The sequence below is a fragment of the Neopelma chrysocephalum genome, unplaced genomic scaffold (genome assembly GCF_003984885.1).
Source record: "Neopelma chrysocephalum unplaced genomic scaffold, ASM398488v2 Primary Assembly neopelma1_69, whole genome shotgun sequence".
Classification (NCBI taxonomy): domain Eukaryota; kingdom Metazoa; phylum Chordata; class Aves; order Passeriformes; family Pipridae; genus Neopelma; species Neopelma chrysocephalum.
The window spans coordinates 8,776,364-8,792,260 of record NW_020897729.1 but is presented as its reverse complement, the minus strand read 5'-3'; the positions used below and the strand labels follow the sequence as shown (position 1 = coordinate 8,792,260).

The 15,897-nt window shown below is 41.7% G+C and overlaps 2 protein-coding genes across 4 annotated transcripts in view; one reads left to right on the top strand and one right to left on the bottom strand.

The window, feature by feature from the left end:
• Nucleotides 1-513: 513 nt before the first annotated feature.
• On the bottom strand, nucleotides 514-15,379 carry PDCD10 (programmed cell death 10). 3 transcript variants are annotated; one of them, XM_027685871.1, is made up of 9 exons: nucleotides 15,298-15,379; nucleotides 10,758-10,763; nucleotides 8,579-8,787; nucleotides 7,914-7,967; nucleotides 6,472-6,589; nucleotides 5,698-5,824; nucleotides 5,321-5,399; nucleotides 4,922-5,004; nucleotides 514-3,352 (listed from the first exon to the last, which is right to left on the bottom strand). In XM_027685871.1, the coding sequence occupies exons 3-9, from the start codon at nucleotides 8,672-8,674 to the stop codon at nucleotides 3,271-3,273; spliced, it is 639 nt and encodes a 212-aa protein (XP_027541672.1). In that variant the 5' UTR covers nucleotides 8,675-8,787; nucleotides 10,758-10,763; nucleotides 15,298-15,379; the 3' UTR covers nucleotides 514-3,270. The 3 variants fall into 3 exon arrangements, with proteins under 3 accessions (XP_027541672.1, XP_027541671.1, XP_027541673.1); XM_027685870.1 differs by lacking the exon at nucleotides 10,758-10,763 and having other exon boundaries at nucleotides 15,164-15,370; XM_027685872.1 differs by lacking the exon at nucleotides 10,758-10,763 and having other exon boundaries at nucleotides 15,298-15,350.
• A 114-nt stretch (nucleotides 15,380-15,493) lies between these two features.
• SERPINI1 (serpin family I member 1) overlaps nucleotides 15,494-15,897 on the top strand; it is a 45,883-nt gene continuing 45,479 nt past the window's right edge. Inside the window, exon 1 of the mRNA XM_027685869.1 lies at nucleotides 15,494-15,574. The gene's annotated coding sequence lies outside the window, so the exon portion shown is untranslated. The remainder of the gene's footprint in view (nucleotides 15,575-15,897) is intronic.

The following is a 15,897-nucleotide window of genomic DNA, read 5'->3' as shown; positions in this document are numbered from 1 at the left end:
GCTGGTGCATTTATTTGATTTCCCCTTCAGACTGGAACAACCTAAAGCTCAGACTTGTGGCAAGTTTGTCTCGACAACCTTCTTTTCACTCCCCACCCGACTGAGGGAGCAGAGTCTCTGCAGGAGGATCAGATAACACCTGCAGAACAAGGCACCCCCTGACACACAGTGCAGGAGCTGAGAACATTAAGAAGGAACTTCACTGGTAATCTAGATAAGATCATGTCAGAAGATAATGCTTAATCAAGACTGATCCTATCTCATCCCACTGCCTGGGTGCAGGGAAGCTGTGACAGCAGAACACTCTGATGTTCCATACTCACCATCCAGATACACCTTGTGCTGAGCTGGCACAGGCACATCTCACACACCCGTACACAAACCTTTGGATCACGACTAAACCAAGCTTCTAACCAGAAATAAGTCAATCTAAGCTTGTCTTCATTGCTTTTACAGGCTGAGGAAAGTCAAAACAAGTGATTAAGACGTTTCTTTGCTTCATTAACAAATATACAAAGTTTTATTTTGTTTATTAGATTGATTTTCTGTATGTTAACATTATCATAGCAGTCATAACCCACATTCACAGCAGAAAGTTTCTAAGAGCATTTTGCAACACTACCTGCTGTATTTAGAAATCCTTAAGAGAAACTTATCTTTAGCTACTCAGGTAACTTGAATAATAAAGTGCAAAAACCACAATAAAATTTGACAGACATATGTCCCAGCTCATATTCAGTGGAAAATAGAGGTTTATAAGACCACTAGATATGGATTCACTGCACACAACAGAAGAGTGTGACCTGAAGACACCAGTTTTCAAGTTTTCCCATTACCAGACATTGATTACAATGAATAATTTTCCATTCATTTTAAGGGTAACATAAAGAAATCACAATGAGGTTATAAATCAAACAAAACACATTGGCCAGACTACCTGAAGCTCAGCCCTGTATTTGGTACCTTTTACCCAGTAAAGGTTTAGGGAAGAACTGATGAACAGGAACAATTCATTTCTTGATGAAACAGCCTCTGATTTTACCAGGAATCAATTAAAAGGACATAACACAGCATCTTGTTTGGGACCCAAGTCATAAATGGTTTTTTAATATTTTTTTATGACACTTATAAACATGGTATCATTCAACTAATGATTACCAACACCTGCTACTGTCTCTCTCAATTCAAGAAAGTAGAGAAATCTCAGAATGTTATGGGAATTAAGTCCAATTTGGAAAATAAAGCCCAAGTTTTCATGTCTCTGTCTCCTTGCAGCCTCTCCACTACTAAACACTCTTTTCAAGACAAATGAAGTATCACAAACTCCAGGTGCCTTTCCCTTCCTTCTAACCTGACTAATTACTCTTCATGAAGCCCTTTGGAGCTATGACTTAAGTGAACATCATCCACAAGGAATACTCAACCTTTTTACTCATAGAATGCAAAGATGCAAATGAAATATTACTCTAATTTAGTCAGGCTGTCTCCTTAGTAGCTGCTAAAACTGCTGCTCTTCTACCACTTTCCAAGAAATGACAGTTCAGCAGGCCAAGCTTTGACAAATACCAGAAAGTTTTAGCTCTAAATTGTATCTGCATCCTTTTGTCATGTTACTAAGCTCAATTTGCTAATGACACAACACACCACTGTCAGAATACAAAACAGCAAAGCTTTAAGGACCATGTCCCATTTAGAGCTTCATGTGGAACCAGGAATTTCACAAGGTACATTCCCCAGGAGTCATTTTTACACAATACTCTCCTTACATTGTTCCATTTCACTACAGTCAGTGCTCTCATCAAGGAAACAATTCCATGGCCAGACAGACAGCAGAACACCCAGTGCTATTTGGGAGGGCTGCAGGTTGCACTTCCCCCCTCTTGAAGCAGATAAACCAAATTCAAGGACCCAGCTGTTGGACTCTGGATAAGGCACTTGCCCCAAATGAGCAATACAGCACCAGGCCAGTGTGCAAGGAAAGTCTGGATGGACTTTTTCTTCAGCATTTACACCTAAAAAAAAGGAGTATTTCTGTAGCAATTGTGCTCTTTCAGCCTGGAGTGATCCTCCTGCAACAGCCTGTGCAGCTTTATAAACTGCTTCACATTCTTCTCTAAACTTACTAGTTATGGCCAGAGATTTTAAAGATCTTTCAGAGGTTTATTCTATTTCAAAATGAGCTCAAGGTGCACTTCAAAGGGGCACGTGAGAGATTCCTTAAACTTGTGAAAAATCACCATGAAATCACAATGATAAAATTTATTCTGTCCATCAGCAGCTCTTAACCATCGCCACAGCCAAGGTTTGTCAGTGGAGGTCTCACATGATTTCAATCCCTGAAAAATAGAGGTTGCCTTGTGGCATGCATAGTAGAGATATCACTAGTGCTACCTGGAAGAGTTCCAGCTTCTCTCCTCCTCCCTCCCAAAGGGCACCAACTGAAAACCCAGTTATCTTAATATTTTAAACTCAACCTTTGCTGCAAACTCAGCTGCATATATTTAAAATAATCCTCTGCTCCAAACCTTGGAATAGTCTCGGAGTAGAAAACCTGTTAACTCACCACCAAGAGAAGATTAAGGAAGAAGTGAGATTTAGTTTCTGTCAAAAACAAAAGAACATCTCACTTCTGAGTTTACTTATTACTTTGTCAAAGACATTTTAATATAATTATTCTGGTATTCTGGTCTAGATCACAGCCAAAAAAATCTCAGCTTTAAGGAAAACCCCTGATTTTACACTGATTTGAACTCCCAGTAGCTTTAAGCACCCAAATAATTGGAATTGTTTTTCTATTTAATGAATGTTCTGCAGTTCTAGAAAGATGAGATCTGCACTTTCGTTCACATACAAAAAGACAGTCTAACAGATGTAAACTATTTATTGAATATTTGCCACCAATATCGTTAAATACATAATCTTGCAGTTTGCCGCTTTCAAGTTAAAATGTCAGAAACAGAACACCAAATATTTACAATTCTTATAAGGAATGTTACATAATGACACATTAAGGCGTAAATTCTTTTGGCTTATAATTCTGAAAAGAATGATAATAGCAAAAAAGTGATGCAAAATCTTCCTTGTGAGATTATGATTAAGCTACAATGTTTTACAAAAATATGGTGTAAGATGGCAATAATCCCATTCAAAATCCTGCATTAGGCCCCCCCTGGAGAGGGGCTGATAATTTATACAGTCAAAACTTTAAAATTTACATATAAAGGTACCCTATCCACCATTGAAAAGTACAACTCTCAACATATACAGTTTTCAGGCCACAGTTTTGAAGGTCTGGAGTATCAAGTTGGTTTGATGAATTAGTCGGTTGGCACTTATGAACACATTTATTGCCCTGTGGAAAGAGAAAGACACTGCTTCAGATGCTTTTAGAAACATGGCATTCCATAAATCCAGCATTATTGGCATCCAGGCTTTGAAAATTGGAAGTATATTGATGTCCTCCCCTGTCCTGATCTACCTGAAGCTAAGTGCTGGCACCCGGCCTTATCTGCACAGCTAATCCTAGAAAGGTTGTGTTTATTTGGCAGGAACTTAAAGAATTGGGCTCTTAATCATCATTGACATCTCAATTGTTCGATTCTGGGGTTTAGCTAACTAAGAAAAAAAAGTGGAGCAGATGACTCAGGGTTAGAACTGGATGATCTTCAAGGTCCCTTCCAACCCACGCCATTTTCTGACCCTGTGATTGTCAAACACGAGTTCTTTCCAAAGCCAAGCACTTCACCCCCCACTAATTTCAGAACTGGCAAATATTTCCTGTAGAAATACTAAGCATGCACACACGTGGAAGGAAACTGCTATTTTAGTTATCTTTTTGTTAAGAAGGGTGTGGAGTCACTGGGTTTTTGAGCTCAGGAATGACACCTGTGAGCAGGACTGTTCTCTTTGGGGCTGGTACCTCCTGGTGGGAGCAGGTATCTCACTCAACATGCAGTTCAGACACATTAAAATGACTCCTGATTTCACAAGGATAGGAAATACAAGCCTTATGGAATTTCTTACAATACTGCAAATAACTGACACACTTAAAGCTTATGCCCACAATATTTCTGTCCAGTAATTATAAAGTTACAGGGTCTGAATTTCTCTTTTTGGTATCATAACCAAATTTAGCCCCAATTTCAGTAAGAAAAGAAAATCAGAATGCTTTGATTGAAGCAAGATAGTATTCCCAGCTGGTCTTAAGACTTCCCTGCCCTTTAGTAATGCACCATCTCCCGAGTGTTCTTAGTCTTTGCCAAGCTCAACAAGAGCTGACATGAAAGTGAGTTCTCATTTTTAGAACTGCAGCACACAGAACACTCTGGCACTGTCAAAGTCTGAGGGGGTTACACTCATCTTCCCAAACAATCACCACAGTGAATTCTACAGGAACATGGACTTCAAAAGCCAAGGTGAAGACCTGGAAAAAGCCTCAGTTTGAAGGCTAAAATGTTCAAAGAGAAAAAGACTCAACTGAGTAATTCCAAACACTGCAAAGCATTATAAGGGCCTATAAAGAAAGGCCAATAAAAATGTAAATCAAAGAGAACATTGCACAGATGTTTAGTGTTTGCAAATGATACTTCAAATAGGTAGATTACCTTTTTCAACAAAGAATTCATAATTTCTTTGTCCTTGTATGCACACTGAGAAAAACCACACAAGGCCAGGAAATTTAACTTCACAAATTCAGATTCAAAACTAACACTGCATATAGGTGTTGTATTGTGGTGCATTTAAAAAAATTCACTTTCCTCAAAGGCATTACAAAAGAAATAGTATTTAAAGCAGCCATGATAGTCTGAGGACACAGGTATGGAAAATTAGGCAAGTGCTGAAAAAGGTAGCTTGTCTCATTTTCCCCTGTTGATTGACACAGCCCTACTGACGTAAATTACTACTATAAAAATATACTTACTTTCCATCTTTAAAATAGGTTTTCAGAGTATCACTGAAGCTTTTGGAGTATTTTACAAACTCTTTCTTTTGGTGCTCAAGTGCCTGAGAAAACAGAAACATGAGGAGCAGAGTCTTAGTTCACATATTGTTGGGTACAGTGAGAATCTTGAGGTTGAGCTGATCACAAAACTGGCTGACATTACATTTGGAACAGCATTTTCATTCTTGTTTTTCTGAGAAGACATGAAGAGATATCATTCTCTTCCTACAAAACTGCCCAGACCTATCACATGACAATTCTGCTCTTAAATCATTATGTCATTGACCAGTTAAAGTCTCCTACTCATCCTCTGATCAAAAGGAAATGCCTCCTCTTAGACTATTTCAAATATTGTATGTGAAGAGCTGCTGCACGTACCCGCCGGTTCTGGTACTGGTATTTCTTGAAGACATTATTTACTGTGTCCAGAAGTTCCTTTATTGCACTTGCAATGTCCCTATTTGGAAAAAAAAAAAAAAGCAATTGTAATATCCTTAAGTGATCCCATTTAAATGTTGGAATTTAATCCCCTTCTAGGAATCAAATGCTTCTTAAAACAGTCTCTACAGAGTGAGTGTCAGACACGATGTCACAAGACCAAATGCAAAGAGCCAGAGCAGTGCCCTGGGAATTCAGTGTGGGAATCTGCAAGGTAAGTTTGGTCAAGGGATATCCTGAACATTTGAGTGAGAATCAGGCCTAAATAAAAAGTTTGACCTCTCAATCTGCAGAAAAATCCATCACGTGGTACTTACTTGATTGTCTGAAGAAACCTCACTCTGTCATTGATCTCATCAGGAATCTTACTAAGAATCTGTTTAAGTGCTCGTGCCTTTTCATTAAGATCTTGGAATTCAGGTTCTGGTCTTTCAATCATATACTCTACCAAAAAGAACATATTCAGAAACACCATTAGTGTGTCCTCAAGTCTCCAGTGACAGCTAAAAACACTCCACAAAAATGCAGCAGTAGTGCCGTGGGATATTTGAAGGTGAACAGCACAAAAATAGCCATGACCAGAAAACTGCAGTGAATACACTCTGTATGAACCAAAACACAGTGCAACAACCACCTTTATTACTGCACCATGGAAAAAGAGCCCATCTTAATCTATTTGAGACACTGAAGGCGCTACACTAACCCAATTCAGTATTAAAACAATTCCAAGCCTACATTCTCCTTCTCTGACAGTGTAACTATTGTTTTTATTTTGAAACAGGGGAGGGAAAAAAGAGCATGTTACACTCCACATGCTTTTTTCTGTGTTGTTAGCAATGCAAAAGATGAACTATGCACCCATATAGTCCTTAACATTCATTTTCTTTTTTTCCCTTATTATTCAAGTATGGTTTTCAGGAAGATTCAACTTCTCCTAGAGAGGTATTCAAAAAACACAAATTTTCTTTTACCCTGCTAAAAAAATTGTATTAAGAAACAAATAATCTCTTCTGAAAAAAAAGGCAGAGAAATGCCTATTTCTAGTTAACAGTGTCATTAAAAATCCAGTTATTCAACATGAGATTTATTACCTTCTACATCATCAGCTGCCATACGCAGAAGAGACTCCGTGAAGTTCACATCCACACTTTTTTTCTCCAGGATTTTCATGATGATGTCCTGTGTAAGACCTGGATTTTCTTTTTCAGCCTGTCCAGTAAAGCAAATTGTTACTCTTAAATATGCAATGCCTGAATACTGCAAGCACAAAGGCAGATTTTCATGTCCCTCGCTTCAGATACTGCAGGAGTTTGCCAGAAACTTTAAATCCTAATGGCTTTAGACCAGTAGATTACATTGAAAACCATTTTTCCACCACAACATTCATTATTTCGGGCTACATCACTGATTTGGTATAAATAACTTTTCCAATAAGCTTTTCCACTCGTTTCAATTGGAATGAGAAAGGTTTTCATGAATTTCTATATCCTGTTATATTTTCATAAACACTAAGCTTTGAGACAAAGACATTGTATCCATTGGAATTCAATTCACTCCAAGCCAGGTGCTGCTCCCCCACCTTCCACAGGACATTTTATAAATGTGCCTCTTACGAATCACATCATATGCTCAGACATCATTTTGGAATTGCTTTTCTAGTAAAAAAAACAGCTTTTGATTGATGATATCTAAGTAAAACTAAGCTAGAGCTCAGCTAACACTGGAGGTGTTCCCACTACCTGTGCTGCTACTAAAAAACTGCACTGTGTGGAATAAGAATGAGACTGTGGTTTTTTTTTTAGCTACCAATATCTCAGTTTTTACATTATTTGCACCCAGCTCAGCTCCTTATCATTAGTTGTAAAAACATTTAGCTTGCATGAGCTCCAGCTGAGACTTCAGATTGTCAGGGTACACTTAGATTTAGGCTTATAAACAGGGAACTGCAATGTAGTTGCACAGCTCACATGTTAAGATTTGTCACGCCTGCAATTATTTTTGTTTTAAGAATTTCAAAAGATCAGCACTTCGATAAAGGAGCATAAAGGAATTTTCACCCTTTAGGAATACAAAAGTTAGAAGACTCTTTTTTCCATTTACTGCTGGATGCAGACACAAGCACTGAACTTATCCTCATCCACAAAAAAATCCCATTAGCACTCACCCTGTAAAGCACTTCCAAAGCCTGCTGTGTGTCTACTGCTCATGAGCACCTCTGCCACATAATCTTGGCAATTTTAGATTAAGTATATTATTTATTCACTGATTGCTTCCTCATTTAAGCTTTTGTACTATATGGACAAGACAAAAGTCTGTTTAAAATGTCTCAATGTGTTTCATTCAGATTTCTACTCATAACATCAGACCTCTCAAACTTACAGCCCATGCAATTGTCCACTTCACTTTTAGACTGCTGGATCAAGGATGGAGGCTTCAGATGCAAAGACAAGGACACAAGAAAGCTGACTTTTTAGCTTTACTATATATGGTTTACCTTTTAAACAATCAGTCTTCAAAACAAGTCACTTCTCACCTTAATAAAAGCTGCTCTCAGCGTCTGAGCTGCAGACAGGTTTACTCTTTCTAGCTGCAATGAAAGTTTAGAATTGTCAGGAATTCTGATGTTATTAGAACAAAACAAGTCAAATACTCATGCCCTGCCTTACAAACATAATGGAACTGGGAACTGACAGAGGCTTTCAAATTACTGGTGTCATTTGAGAGATATTAAAATGTTCAATCTCAAAGGAAAGACTTCCCCCTCCTCAAATAAATCAAATATGTCACTGGACGTATTTTGCAGCAGAAGTCTGACAGAAGTTTTTGAGAGCATCTTGCCAATCTCTGATACTCACAGAAAATCAAATATCCTATTTGATCCTATTACAACCATTAGCAGTAAAATTAAAATGTTCACAGTTATGTGTTTGAGTGTATGTTACTTCCTGCCACAGAATACCAGACCTGGCGTTTTTGTGAAAATCCTCTGTAAAAGGTAAGAAAAAAGATCAGGGCCGAGACATCCAGCAACCTCTGACGAGCATGAAACAGTATTCATGGAAAAAGGGTAAAACAATGCATGGAAAGGAGATGGTGTCAGACACAAAGCTTCCACAGCCAAAATGAACAACCTGTTACTGTGCCCATGTTTCCCAAAATAAAGGGGATTGTCCCATTCCAAAGCAAACTGTAGCTCACCTCATTAAAGACCGGGTACATGACAGCATAGAGAGGCATGGAAACCATAGAAGTGGTCTCTGCTTCATTCTTCATCTCTTCCATTGTCATCCTCATTCAAAGAGCCACTTCTCAAGGAAAACACTATAGAAGCAAAAAACTCCTCATTCACTGAAATGTTTCTTCTTTTTCCTCGTCGTGCAAGAATACTTGAAGGGCTTGAAATCGTCCTTAGGGCATGAGGAGAAAAGACAAAACAAACACACAGTTACAAACACTCGTGACTGGCAGGTTCTAAAAATGAAAACACAGATCAACCTCAGCTTGTTACTGCCCAGAAACCAGGAATTCCTTATGACGTGAGTCAAGTAAATATGGAACGTCCACTTTGTGTGACTTCAAAACCCCAAATGAAATCTATTAAGTGAATATTTTAAAAGAGTAGGGTGCTACCAGAAGTCGGGTTTTTTTTCTTCAAGTTCTTATGGAATCAATTTTCCTGAAAACAGTGATTTTGTTTGATATGTATTTACAATAATCTTGCCACCACTCATAAGCAGCAGCATAAGGTTCCTGACAACTCCCCTACAGAAAAAGCTTGAAATGCTGCAAACCCAAACCCCATATAGATGCATCATGACTATTAACATTAAAACTACCTATAAATACCCCATATTTTTGCACATGCATCAAGCTGTGCCTACTTTCCACCTCTTTGAATTCCTAATATTCCCTCTTTGGGTTTATATAAGCTGAAGTCATGTTTCCACTCCGGGTGTGTCCCCAGCTCTGTTCACTCAATGGAAAATTATTGTTCCAGTAACTGAACCTCTGTTTTGGAAGTTCTCCACCCTGTCCAGCTCATCGTATCCAACATGGAGCCATCACTGCTCAGACATAGAAAATATGTGGAAAAGAAGAAAGATCACCCTACAGCTCACAAGAAATCTTTGTTCCAGCCTGCTACATGTTCTGTTCATCAGATTCTCTAAAAATATTTTACATGACATAACTGAGTTTAAAGACCTGAAGTCCAAGTTAGGAATAAAAATAAAAAAGAGATAAACAGTTTTAATTCTTACATTTGCTTGGAACATCTAATGCACTAGAGGAGGTTTTTTCCTCCTAACAAGCTTCAGTCATCAGGCATTTGCACGTCTGTGTAATTTATTGACATTTTAGTAAGAAGTGAAAGAAGTGAAATTATAAGCAACAGCAGAAGCTACTCCAGCAATCAATATCACTGAGAGTGTGAACAGGTGAAAAAAAACAAGATATTTCTTCCGGTTATATTCCTCATTATGCTCTGCAGCAGCTAAAAATCTTCGGGCTGTTTCAATAAAAGAACAGATATTTGTTTCCAGGGTAGGTTTATAGTAGGTTAGCCATAATTACACAAGTGAAATTTGTTATTGATTACAGTCAGCACAGGGAAGAACTCGGATGACTACAAATATTATACATGTCTCATCTGAGCTTGTGAACAGGCACTGTGAATATATTTTTAAGTAGGTGAAGAACTGGTCACAGAACAGTTAAAACATTGAAGAAAAATTAAACATGACTATAGTAAAAAAATTTATATCAGTCTTCTGACATGGACTGCTTATTCCAAAATTTCTCTTGCTGTTCCAACCCTTCAACATAACACACATGAGCAATTCCTACAGCCCCAGAACAGGATTCCCAAGAGTTTAGAAAGGGATTTGTGTGGATACGTCCACATGGATGGAATTGCAAAAATCAGGGTTCTCACATTTTTCTCCCCTACCCAGAGACATTTTAGAGCTGTCAGGAACATGGAAGAACACAAGTGAATATTCACCATTCCTCAAAAAGTGGAATATTTTTCAAGAACTTGTTTCAGTTACATAAATTCATGCAAGGTCTGCTCACATGGGGGGTGGGAACTTGTCTGAGCAAGTTTTCACTCCCTACTGCAGGTACAAGCTGTCCCATTTATTATCCACGTGTATTCCCTGCTCCAAAGGCTGGCATGTGAGGGGCAGAGTGGATGGAGATCTTTGTTTTGCTGTTTAATTCCATGTTTCTGGAAGTTCAGTAAACATAAATTCATGCAAGATACTAATCTGACAAGCACCACTAAAGGCAGCACTCACAGTTTAATTCACTGCAAGGTTTTATCCAGGACAGTGTTCTCAGAGTAAGTTTTTTAAAGAGTTAAATCAGGTCACTGAACATTGTTCTTCTCTACCCAAAAGATTTTTATCACAGGAAGAAGGGCAAAAAAGGACAGAATTGCCATTAGATATAATTACTTTGTTTTTATGGGCTAGCAGTACCCACACACACACACAAAAAAGGAAATACTAAGTGAAATGATGGATTTTTATGATGATGAAAACCTATTACACTGTGGACTACCATGAAGAACTCATTTTCTCCTGAAGAGCCATAAGCTATTGTTACTAATCCATGGTACAGTTAAACTCCTCATATAAAAACAATTATACATTATCTATTACCTCTTTACCAGACACTGACACTCTTACAAAAAAAAAAAAACAAACACCACTTTGGATTTATATTAAGACAAAAGATCCCAATGTTGTGACTGGAGAGGTGGATTTATATATACACATGTACACAAGAAATACATAAGAACATCAAATGCCTTTGTTGCCAATGTATGAAAAGAAATATATTTAATATATCACACTGGTTGTTCATTATTCCAGAAACCTCCCTATTTTCTAGAAGATACACTAGGAAGCATCACACTGTCAGGCAAGTACCTGACTGCTGGCCCTGCCACACCATTTATCTTTGCAGTCAGGGATCAGCTTCTTCACAACTTTTGGATGTAACTTATGCACTTCAGGCTTTGCTGGTGTTAAATAGAAAGAATAAAGATCTTCATAAAAAATTCCACATTTACTGTGCTACAGAAAGACAGTTTGTCACAGCTGCACTAAACCACACACAAATATCCCTGAGGAAGGGCTCAATCCTGGTGAGGGGCCAAATCCCCATGAAGTTTCTGTTCTATTATTTAGATCAACTATTAGCAAGTTCACCAACCTTGAAAACAGCCTGACTGGAGCCAAAGTTTAATGCACATTATCAGGCAGCCACGAGGAGCTTCCAGCATTTCTTCTGGGATGTGATCAAAAGCAGCTCTGCACAGCTGCCAGGCTGCATGACACTGTCTCCTCACAGCTTAACTTCAGTTCCCTGCTATCTCCAAAGAGCCTTTGCTTTGAGAAGAGTTTACCCCAGTTTCATCTGTCAACTGGCTCTTTTTACATTCTCAAAAAAGATGGAATAAGATTCCACGAGAAGGTGATTTATTAGAACAGCACAATGGAGAGGGGCAGTTCAGAAAATCCTGGGAAATTGCTGTAAGGTGCATAAAAGGTGTTACTCTGCTGGCAAAGTTGTTAATTGGTCTGAGAGGGCAGACGAGGAGAAGACAGCAGGACACTGCCAAATATGACACTGTGTGTGAGCCTGAGCTTTTCCTGTGACAGTGATCCCATGGATTCAAATCCATGGATGTGCAATTAGTAGCATGGGGGAGAATGCACAGAATGACACAGGGAATTTACAGAGAATCTAGATTTGCAAACTGTGCTAAGATGCCAGTTTATACAAGCCTGCCTGCTCAATCTTAATCATCACACACATCAAGAGATGTACTAACATGGAACACATCCTTTCCCTGTCGGTACAAATCTGACATTCTAAAATGTAAGTCTCAGCACTAAAATATTATCCCATTCAAACACCGAGAGATGTAGGACATTTTGGATGAGGAACAGATTTGGAAAGATTCTTCAAAGAACCATCCCCCCCTATATATCCAATGACATTTGAAATCATTCAACTGAACTTTGGCAGAAAAAAAAAAACAAACCTGCATTAAGATAAACTTCCTGTTTATCAAAAAAAGGTAAAGAGCACAAACCACCACCCTTCCCAGGATGTACAACCACCGTTAGCGGTGTCTGAGGTGACAATTTGCTTTCTCTAATGTGTGTCATTTACTGACAGACTTTTAGCCATGCCCTAAAAATCAAGCAGAACTGCAGAGATGCTTAATAAGAACACAACCATCACAATGGAACTATAAATCCACATCTGTGCATAGGCCAGGGTGAAAACAAGCAAGGTGTCCACCAAAGAAAGCTGTTTGTGCAACACTTGTTCTGAAACAGTGTTTAAAGAGAAGAGGGCAGACTCTTCTCATTTCGACTTTTAAAGAGTTCTAAACCAACAGAAATATTTGGCATCAATTGGCAGGATTTCAACCTTCAGTTGTGCCATCAGCAGATCTAATTCTGCACTGAAGTTGTCTCTATTCCCTTCTCCAGGCTCCATCCACCTCAGATCTCGTAAGTGCTTAGACATTAATATTCTTTTTTAGAAAAGTACCACAGAGGAACAAGGCCTGAGGCAGTGATTTACAAGAATTATTATTTCAATGGTTGGCTTCTAGCAAAAACTACAGCTCTATTCCTGCTAGAAAAGATTGTCCTACTGCCAAAAAGTTCTGCTCCACTTTCTGCAGCGAGGATTCAAGAGGTTTTTACCTTTAACCTGAGCTGAGATCCCTGAGTTAACAGAAAAAATAACCTAAGTCCAGGAAGAAGGAGCGGGGGAATGGAAATAACAGCATAAATTCCATCCTGAATTCAGAGGCAAAGAGCTTGAATCAAAATGTAAGAGCAATGTGGATGGAAGGAGGGGCTTTAGGTCAACTTTGCTGTTGCAAAGTTTACAGAAGAAAAAAAATTGCAGAATATGCTCTTTTAACTATATGCACATCCCACACATAGCTTGGTAACTATGTTTCTCTTATTAATGGTCACTTAAATTAAAAAAAAAACAACACATAACCAAAAAAGCCACATCTCCTTTTTTTGTCAGAGGTTACCTTACCTGCCCAATTTCAATTATTTCCCATTGCATAACTTCGATTGTATTATACAAAGCTTCAAGGTTTTGTGCTTCAGATACAGAATTACTTTCCTTCTTTTTAAAACTGTATGGGTGAATGCCCTGGGATTACCATACAGATCAAATCTTAAGATAACAACCTCTGTATTTTAAAATCAGCAAAGATAACAAGGAATTTCAAAAAGGCAGGCTAGTGCACTGATTCCATATTCTACTAACTCTCACAGCCAGCAGTTTCACTGAAGAAGAATGTCACCAGAAAAGAGTATTGAGTTTTTGGAAGTGCCTTTAAAGTGTCTGGAACAGAGAGATGCAGTTCTCAAACATCCCCACACACGTGTAACAGCCACTTGCAATTCCGCTCACTCTGACAAAGCAGAACTGCTTATGCGTTTTATTACTGTCAGAACAATTCTATGACTAATTCAGAAATCAGACAAACCCGCGATAAACCCAAGATGCCTATTTATAGAACCATATCAACTTAAAAAACCAAGTCCAAGCCTAACCTGAAGTCAGGCCTACAATTAGTTCGTGTTCCTTTGCTGGACTTCAAAATGGAAGTGATTTAGTCTGTCCTAACACGTCCAGTTTGTGCCTAACATGAGAACCCACAGCCTGTGCTCCAGTTCCACTAGTCAGCAACACTAAAACTGTTATACAGTATAACTGAAACAGGCCGTGGTTGTTAGAACATATAATCACAACAACATACCCCTGTTTCTCTTTCTTTTTCACCTCCTTGGGAATGTGAAAGTGAACCTATTTATCAAACACCACCAGGTATGACACAGCTCCGAACACGTAAACAAATCCCAGGGGACATTTAGTTCCTCTGATAACAGGAACAGCACAAACCTGGCCCAAGGCTTGAGCCATCCACTGTGTGTGAGACACAGGAGAGGAACCAGCCAAACTCACCAGTTCAGTGAGCACCTTAATGGGACACCCAAGCCCTGACTGCTCAGTCCCTAAGGGGGGCACAGCCCTGCGGAGAAGGAATCGGAGAACCACAGAATCAAACTGGTTGGAAAAGAACTCCAAGATCATCGAGTCCAACCTCTGACCCAACACCACCTTGTCACCCCGATCAGAACACACCGAGTGCCACGTCCAGCCTTGCCTTAAACACCCCCGGGGGTCGGTGACTCCACCACCCCCTTGGGCAGCCCCTTCTCATATCTAATCAGCCTCGACGTGAGTAATTTCTTCCCTATGCCCAACCTGAGCCTCCCCCGGCGCAGGAAGGAGCCGAGGTGCCCTTTCTCCCTGCCCGCCGCAGCCACCTGACAGCGCCCGCTGCGAGAGGACGAGCTAAAAATAAATACACACACAAAAATAAAACACATCCGGGCCTGCGCCTGCCGGGCCCGGGCCGAGGGAACCGGGAACCGGCACCAGGCCGGGCACGGGGAGGGCCCCGGAGCCCCGCGGCCGCGGGAAGGGCGGGGGGAAGGACAAGCCCTGCCGGGGCCGGGAGGAGGTCACGGCCCGGCCGGGAGGGCAGGGGACACCCCGCACACCTTCCCCGCACGCCCAGGCCGCCCCGGCCGCTCCCTGTGCGCGGCCGCGGTGCCGGGGGAGGGTTTAATTCGCAGCCCCCTCTCGCAGCCCCGCAGGGCGCGGCGGGCCCCGCGCCCGCCCCGCGGAGCACCGGGCAGGGCAGGGCAGGGCTCGGCTCCTCACCTGCCCCGGCCCGCCGGGCCCCGCCGCTCCCGAGGGGCTTCGCCGCCGCCGCCGCCGCGCCGGAAGCGCCCGCGAGGAGCAGGAGGAGGAGGAGGAGGAGGAGAAGGAGGAAGACCCGCGGTGTTACCACACACCAGGCGTTGTCCGGAACCGCGCGCGGGGCCCTGGGGCTCGTAGTCCGCGCTCCGCGACCACAAGCCCCACAATGCCGAGCGGGGCGGGGGCGGGGGCTGCGCGGGGCGGAGCGGGGCCAAGGCACTACCCCGGGCGGCGGCGGGCGGAGCGGGGCACAGCGGGGCTGAGCGGAGCCGAGCACAGCCCAGCCCGGCAGAGCCGAGCCCAGCGGAGCCGCGGCGGAGCGCGGAGCGGCGGGCGCACCGCCGGGCAGCGGGCAGGGCGGCGGCAGTGCCGGTGAGTGCGCTCGTCCCTTGGCGGGTCTGTGTGTGCGAACACGCCGGGCGGCTCTAGTTTATTTGTTATAAACGAGCGAGGCTCCCCGCTCCGTGCCGGGGCGGAGGAGCCGCTGCCCGTGCGGGGGTCGCCGGCGCTTCCTCAGCCCCCGAGGGAGGGACGAGCACGGGCTGCGCCCGCCGCTGCGGCGGGAGAGGGGCGGTCGGGATCGGAGCTGCTTCCCCGCGGGATAACCCAAAAGGAGTGGGAATCAAGCCCAGAACCCCCTCAATCAAGCCCAGAGACCCTCAGGTGCTCGCTCACCTGCTGCGGGCAGCGAGGGC

Coding starts and splice junctions, on each gene's coding strand:
- PDCD10 (XM_027685871.1), bottom strand. CDS start 8,674: ATGAGGATGACAATGGAAGAGATGAAGAATGAAGCAGAGACCACTTCT. Junction 5,825..6,471: donor GGCAGCTGATGATGTAGAAG/GTAATAAATCTC, acceptor TCTTTTTGGTAG/AGTATATGATTGAAAGACCA. Junction 5,005..5,320: donor ACCAGTACCAGAACCGGCGG/GTACGTGCAGCA, acceptor CTGTTTTCTCAG/GCACTTGAGCACCAAAAGAA.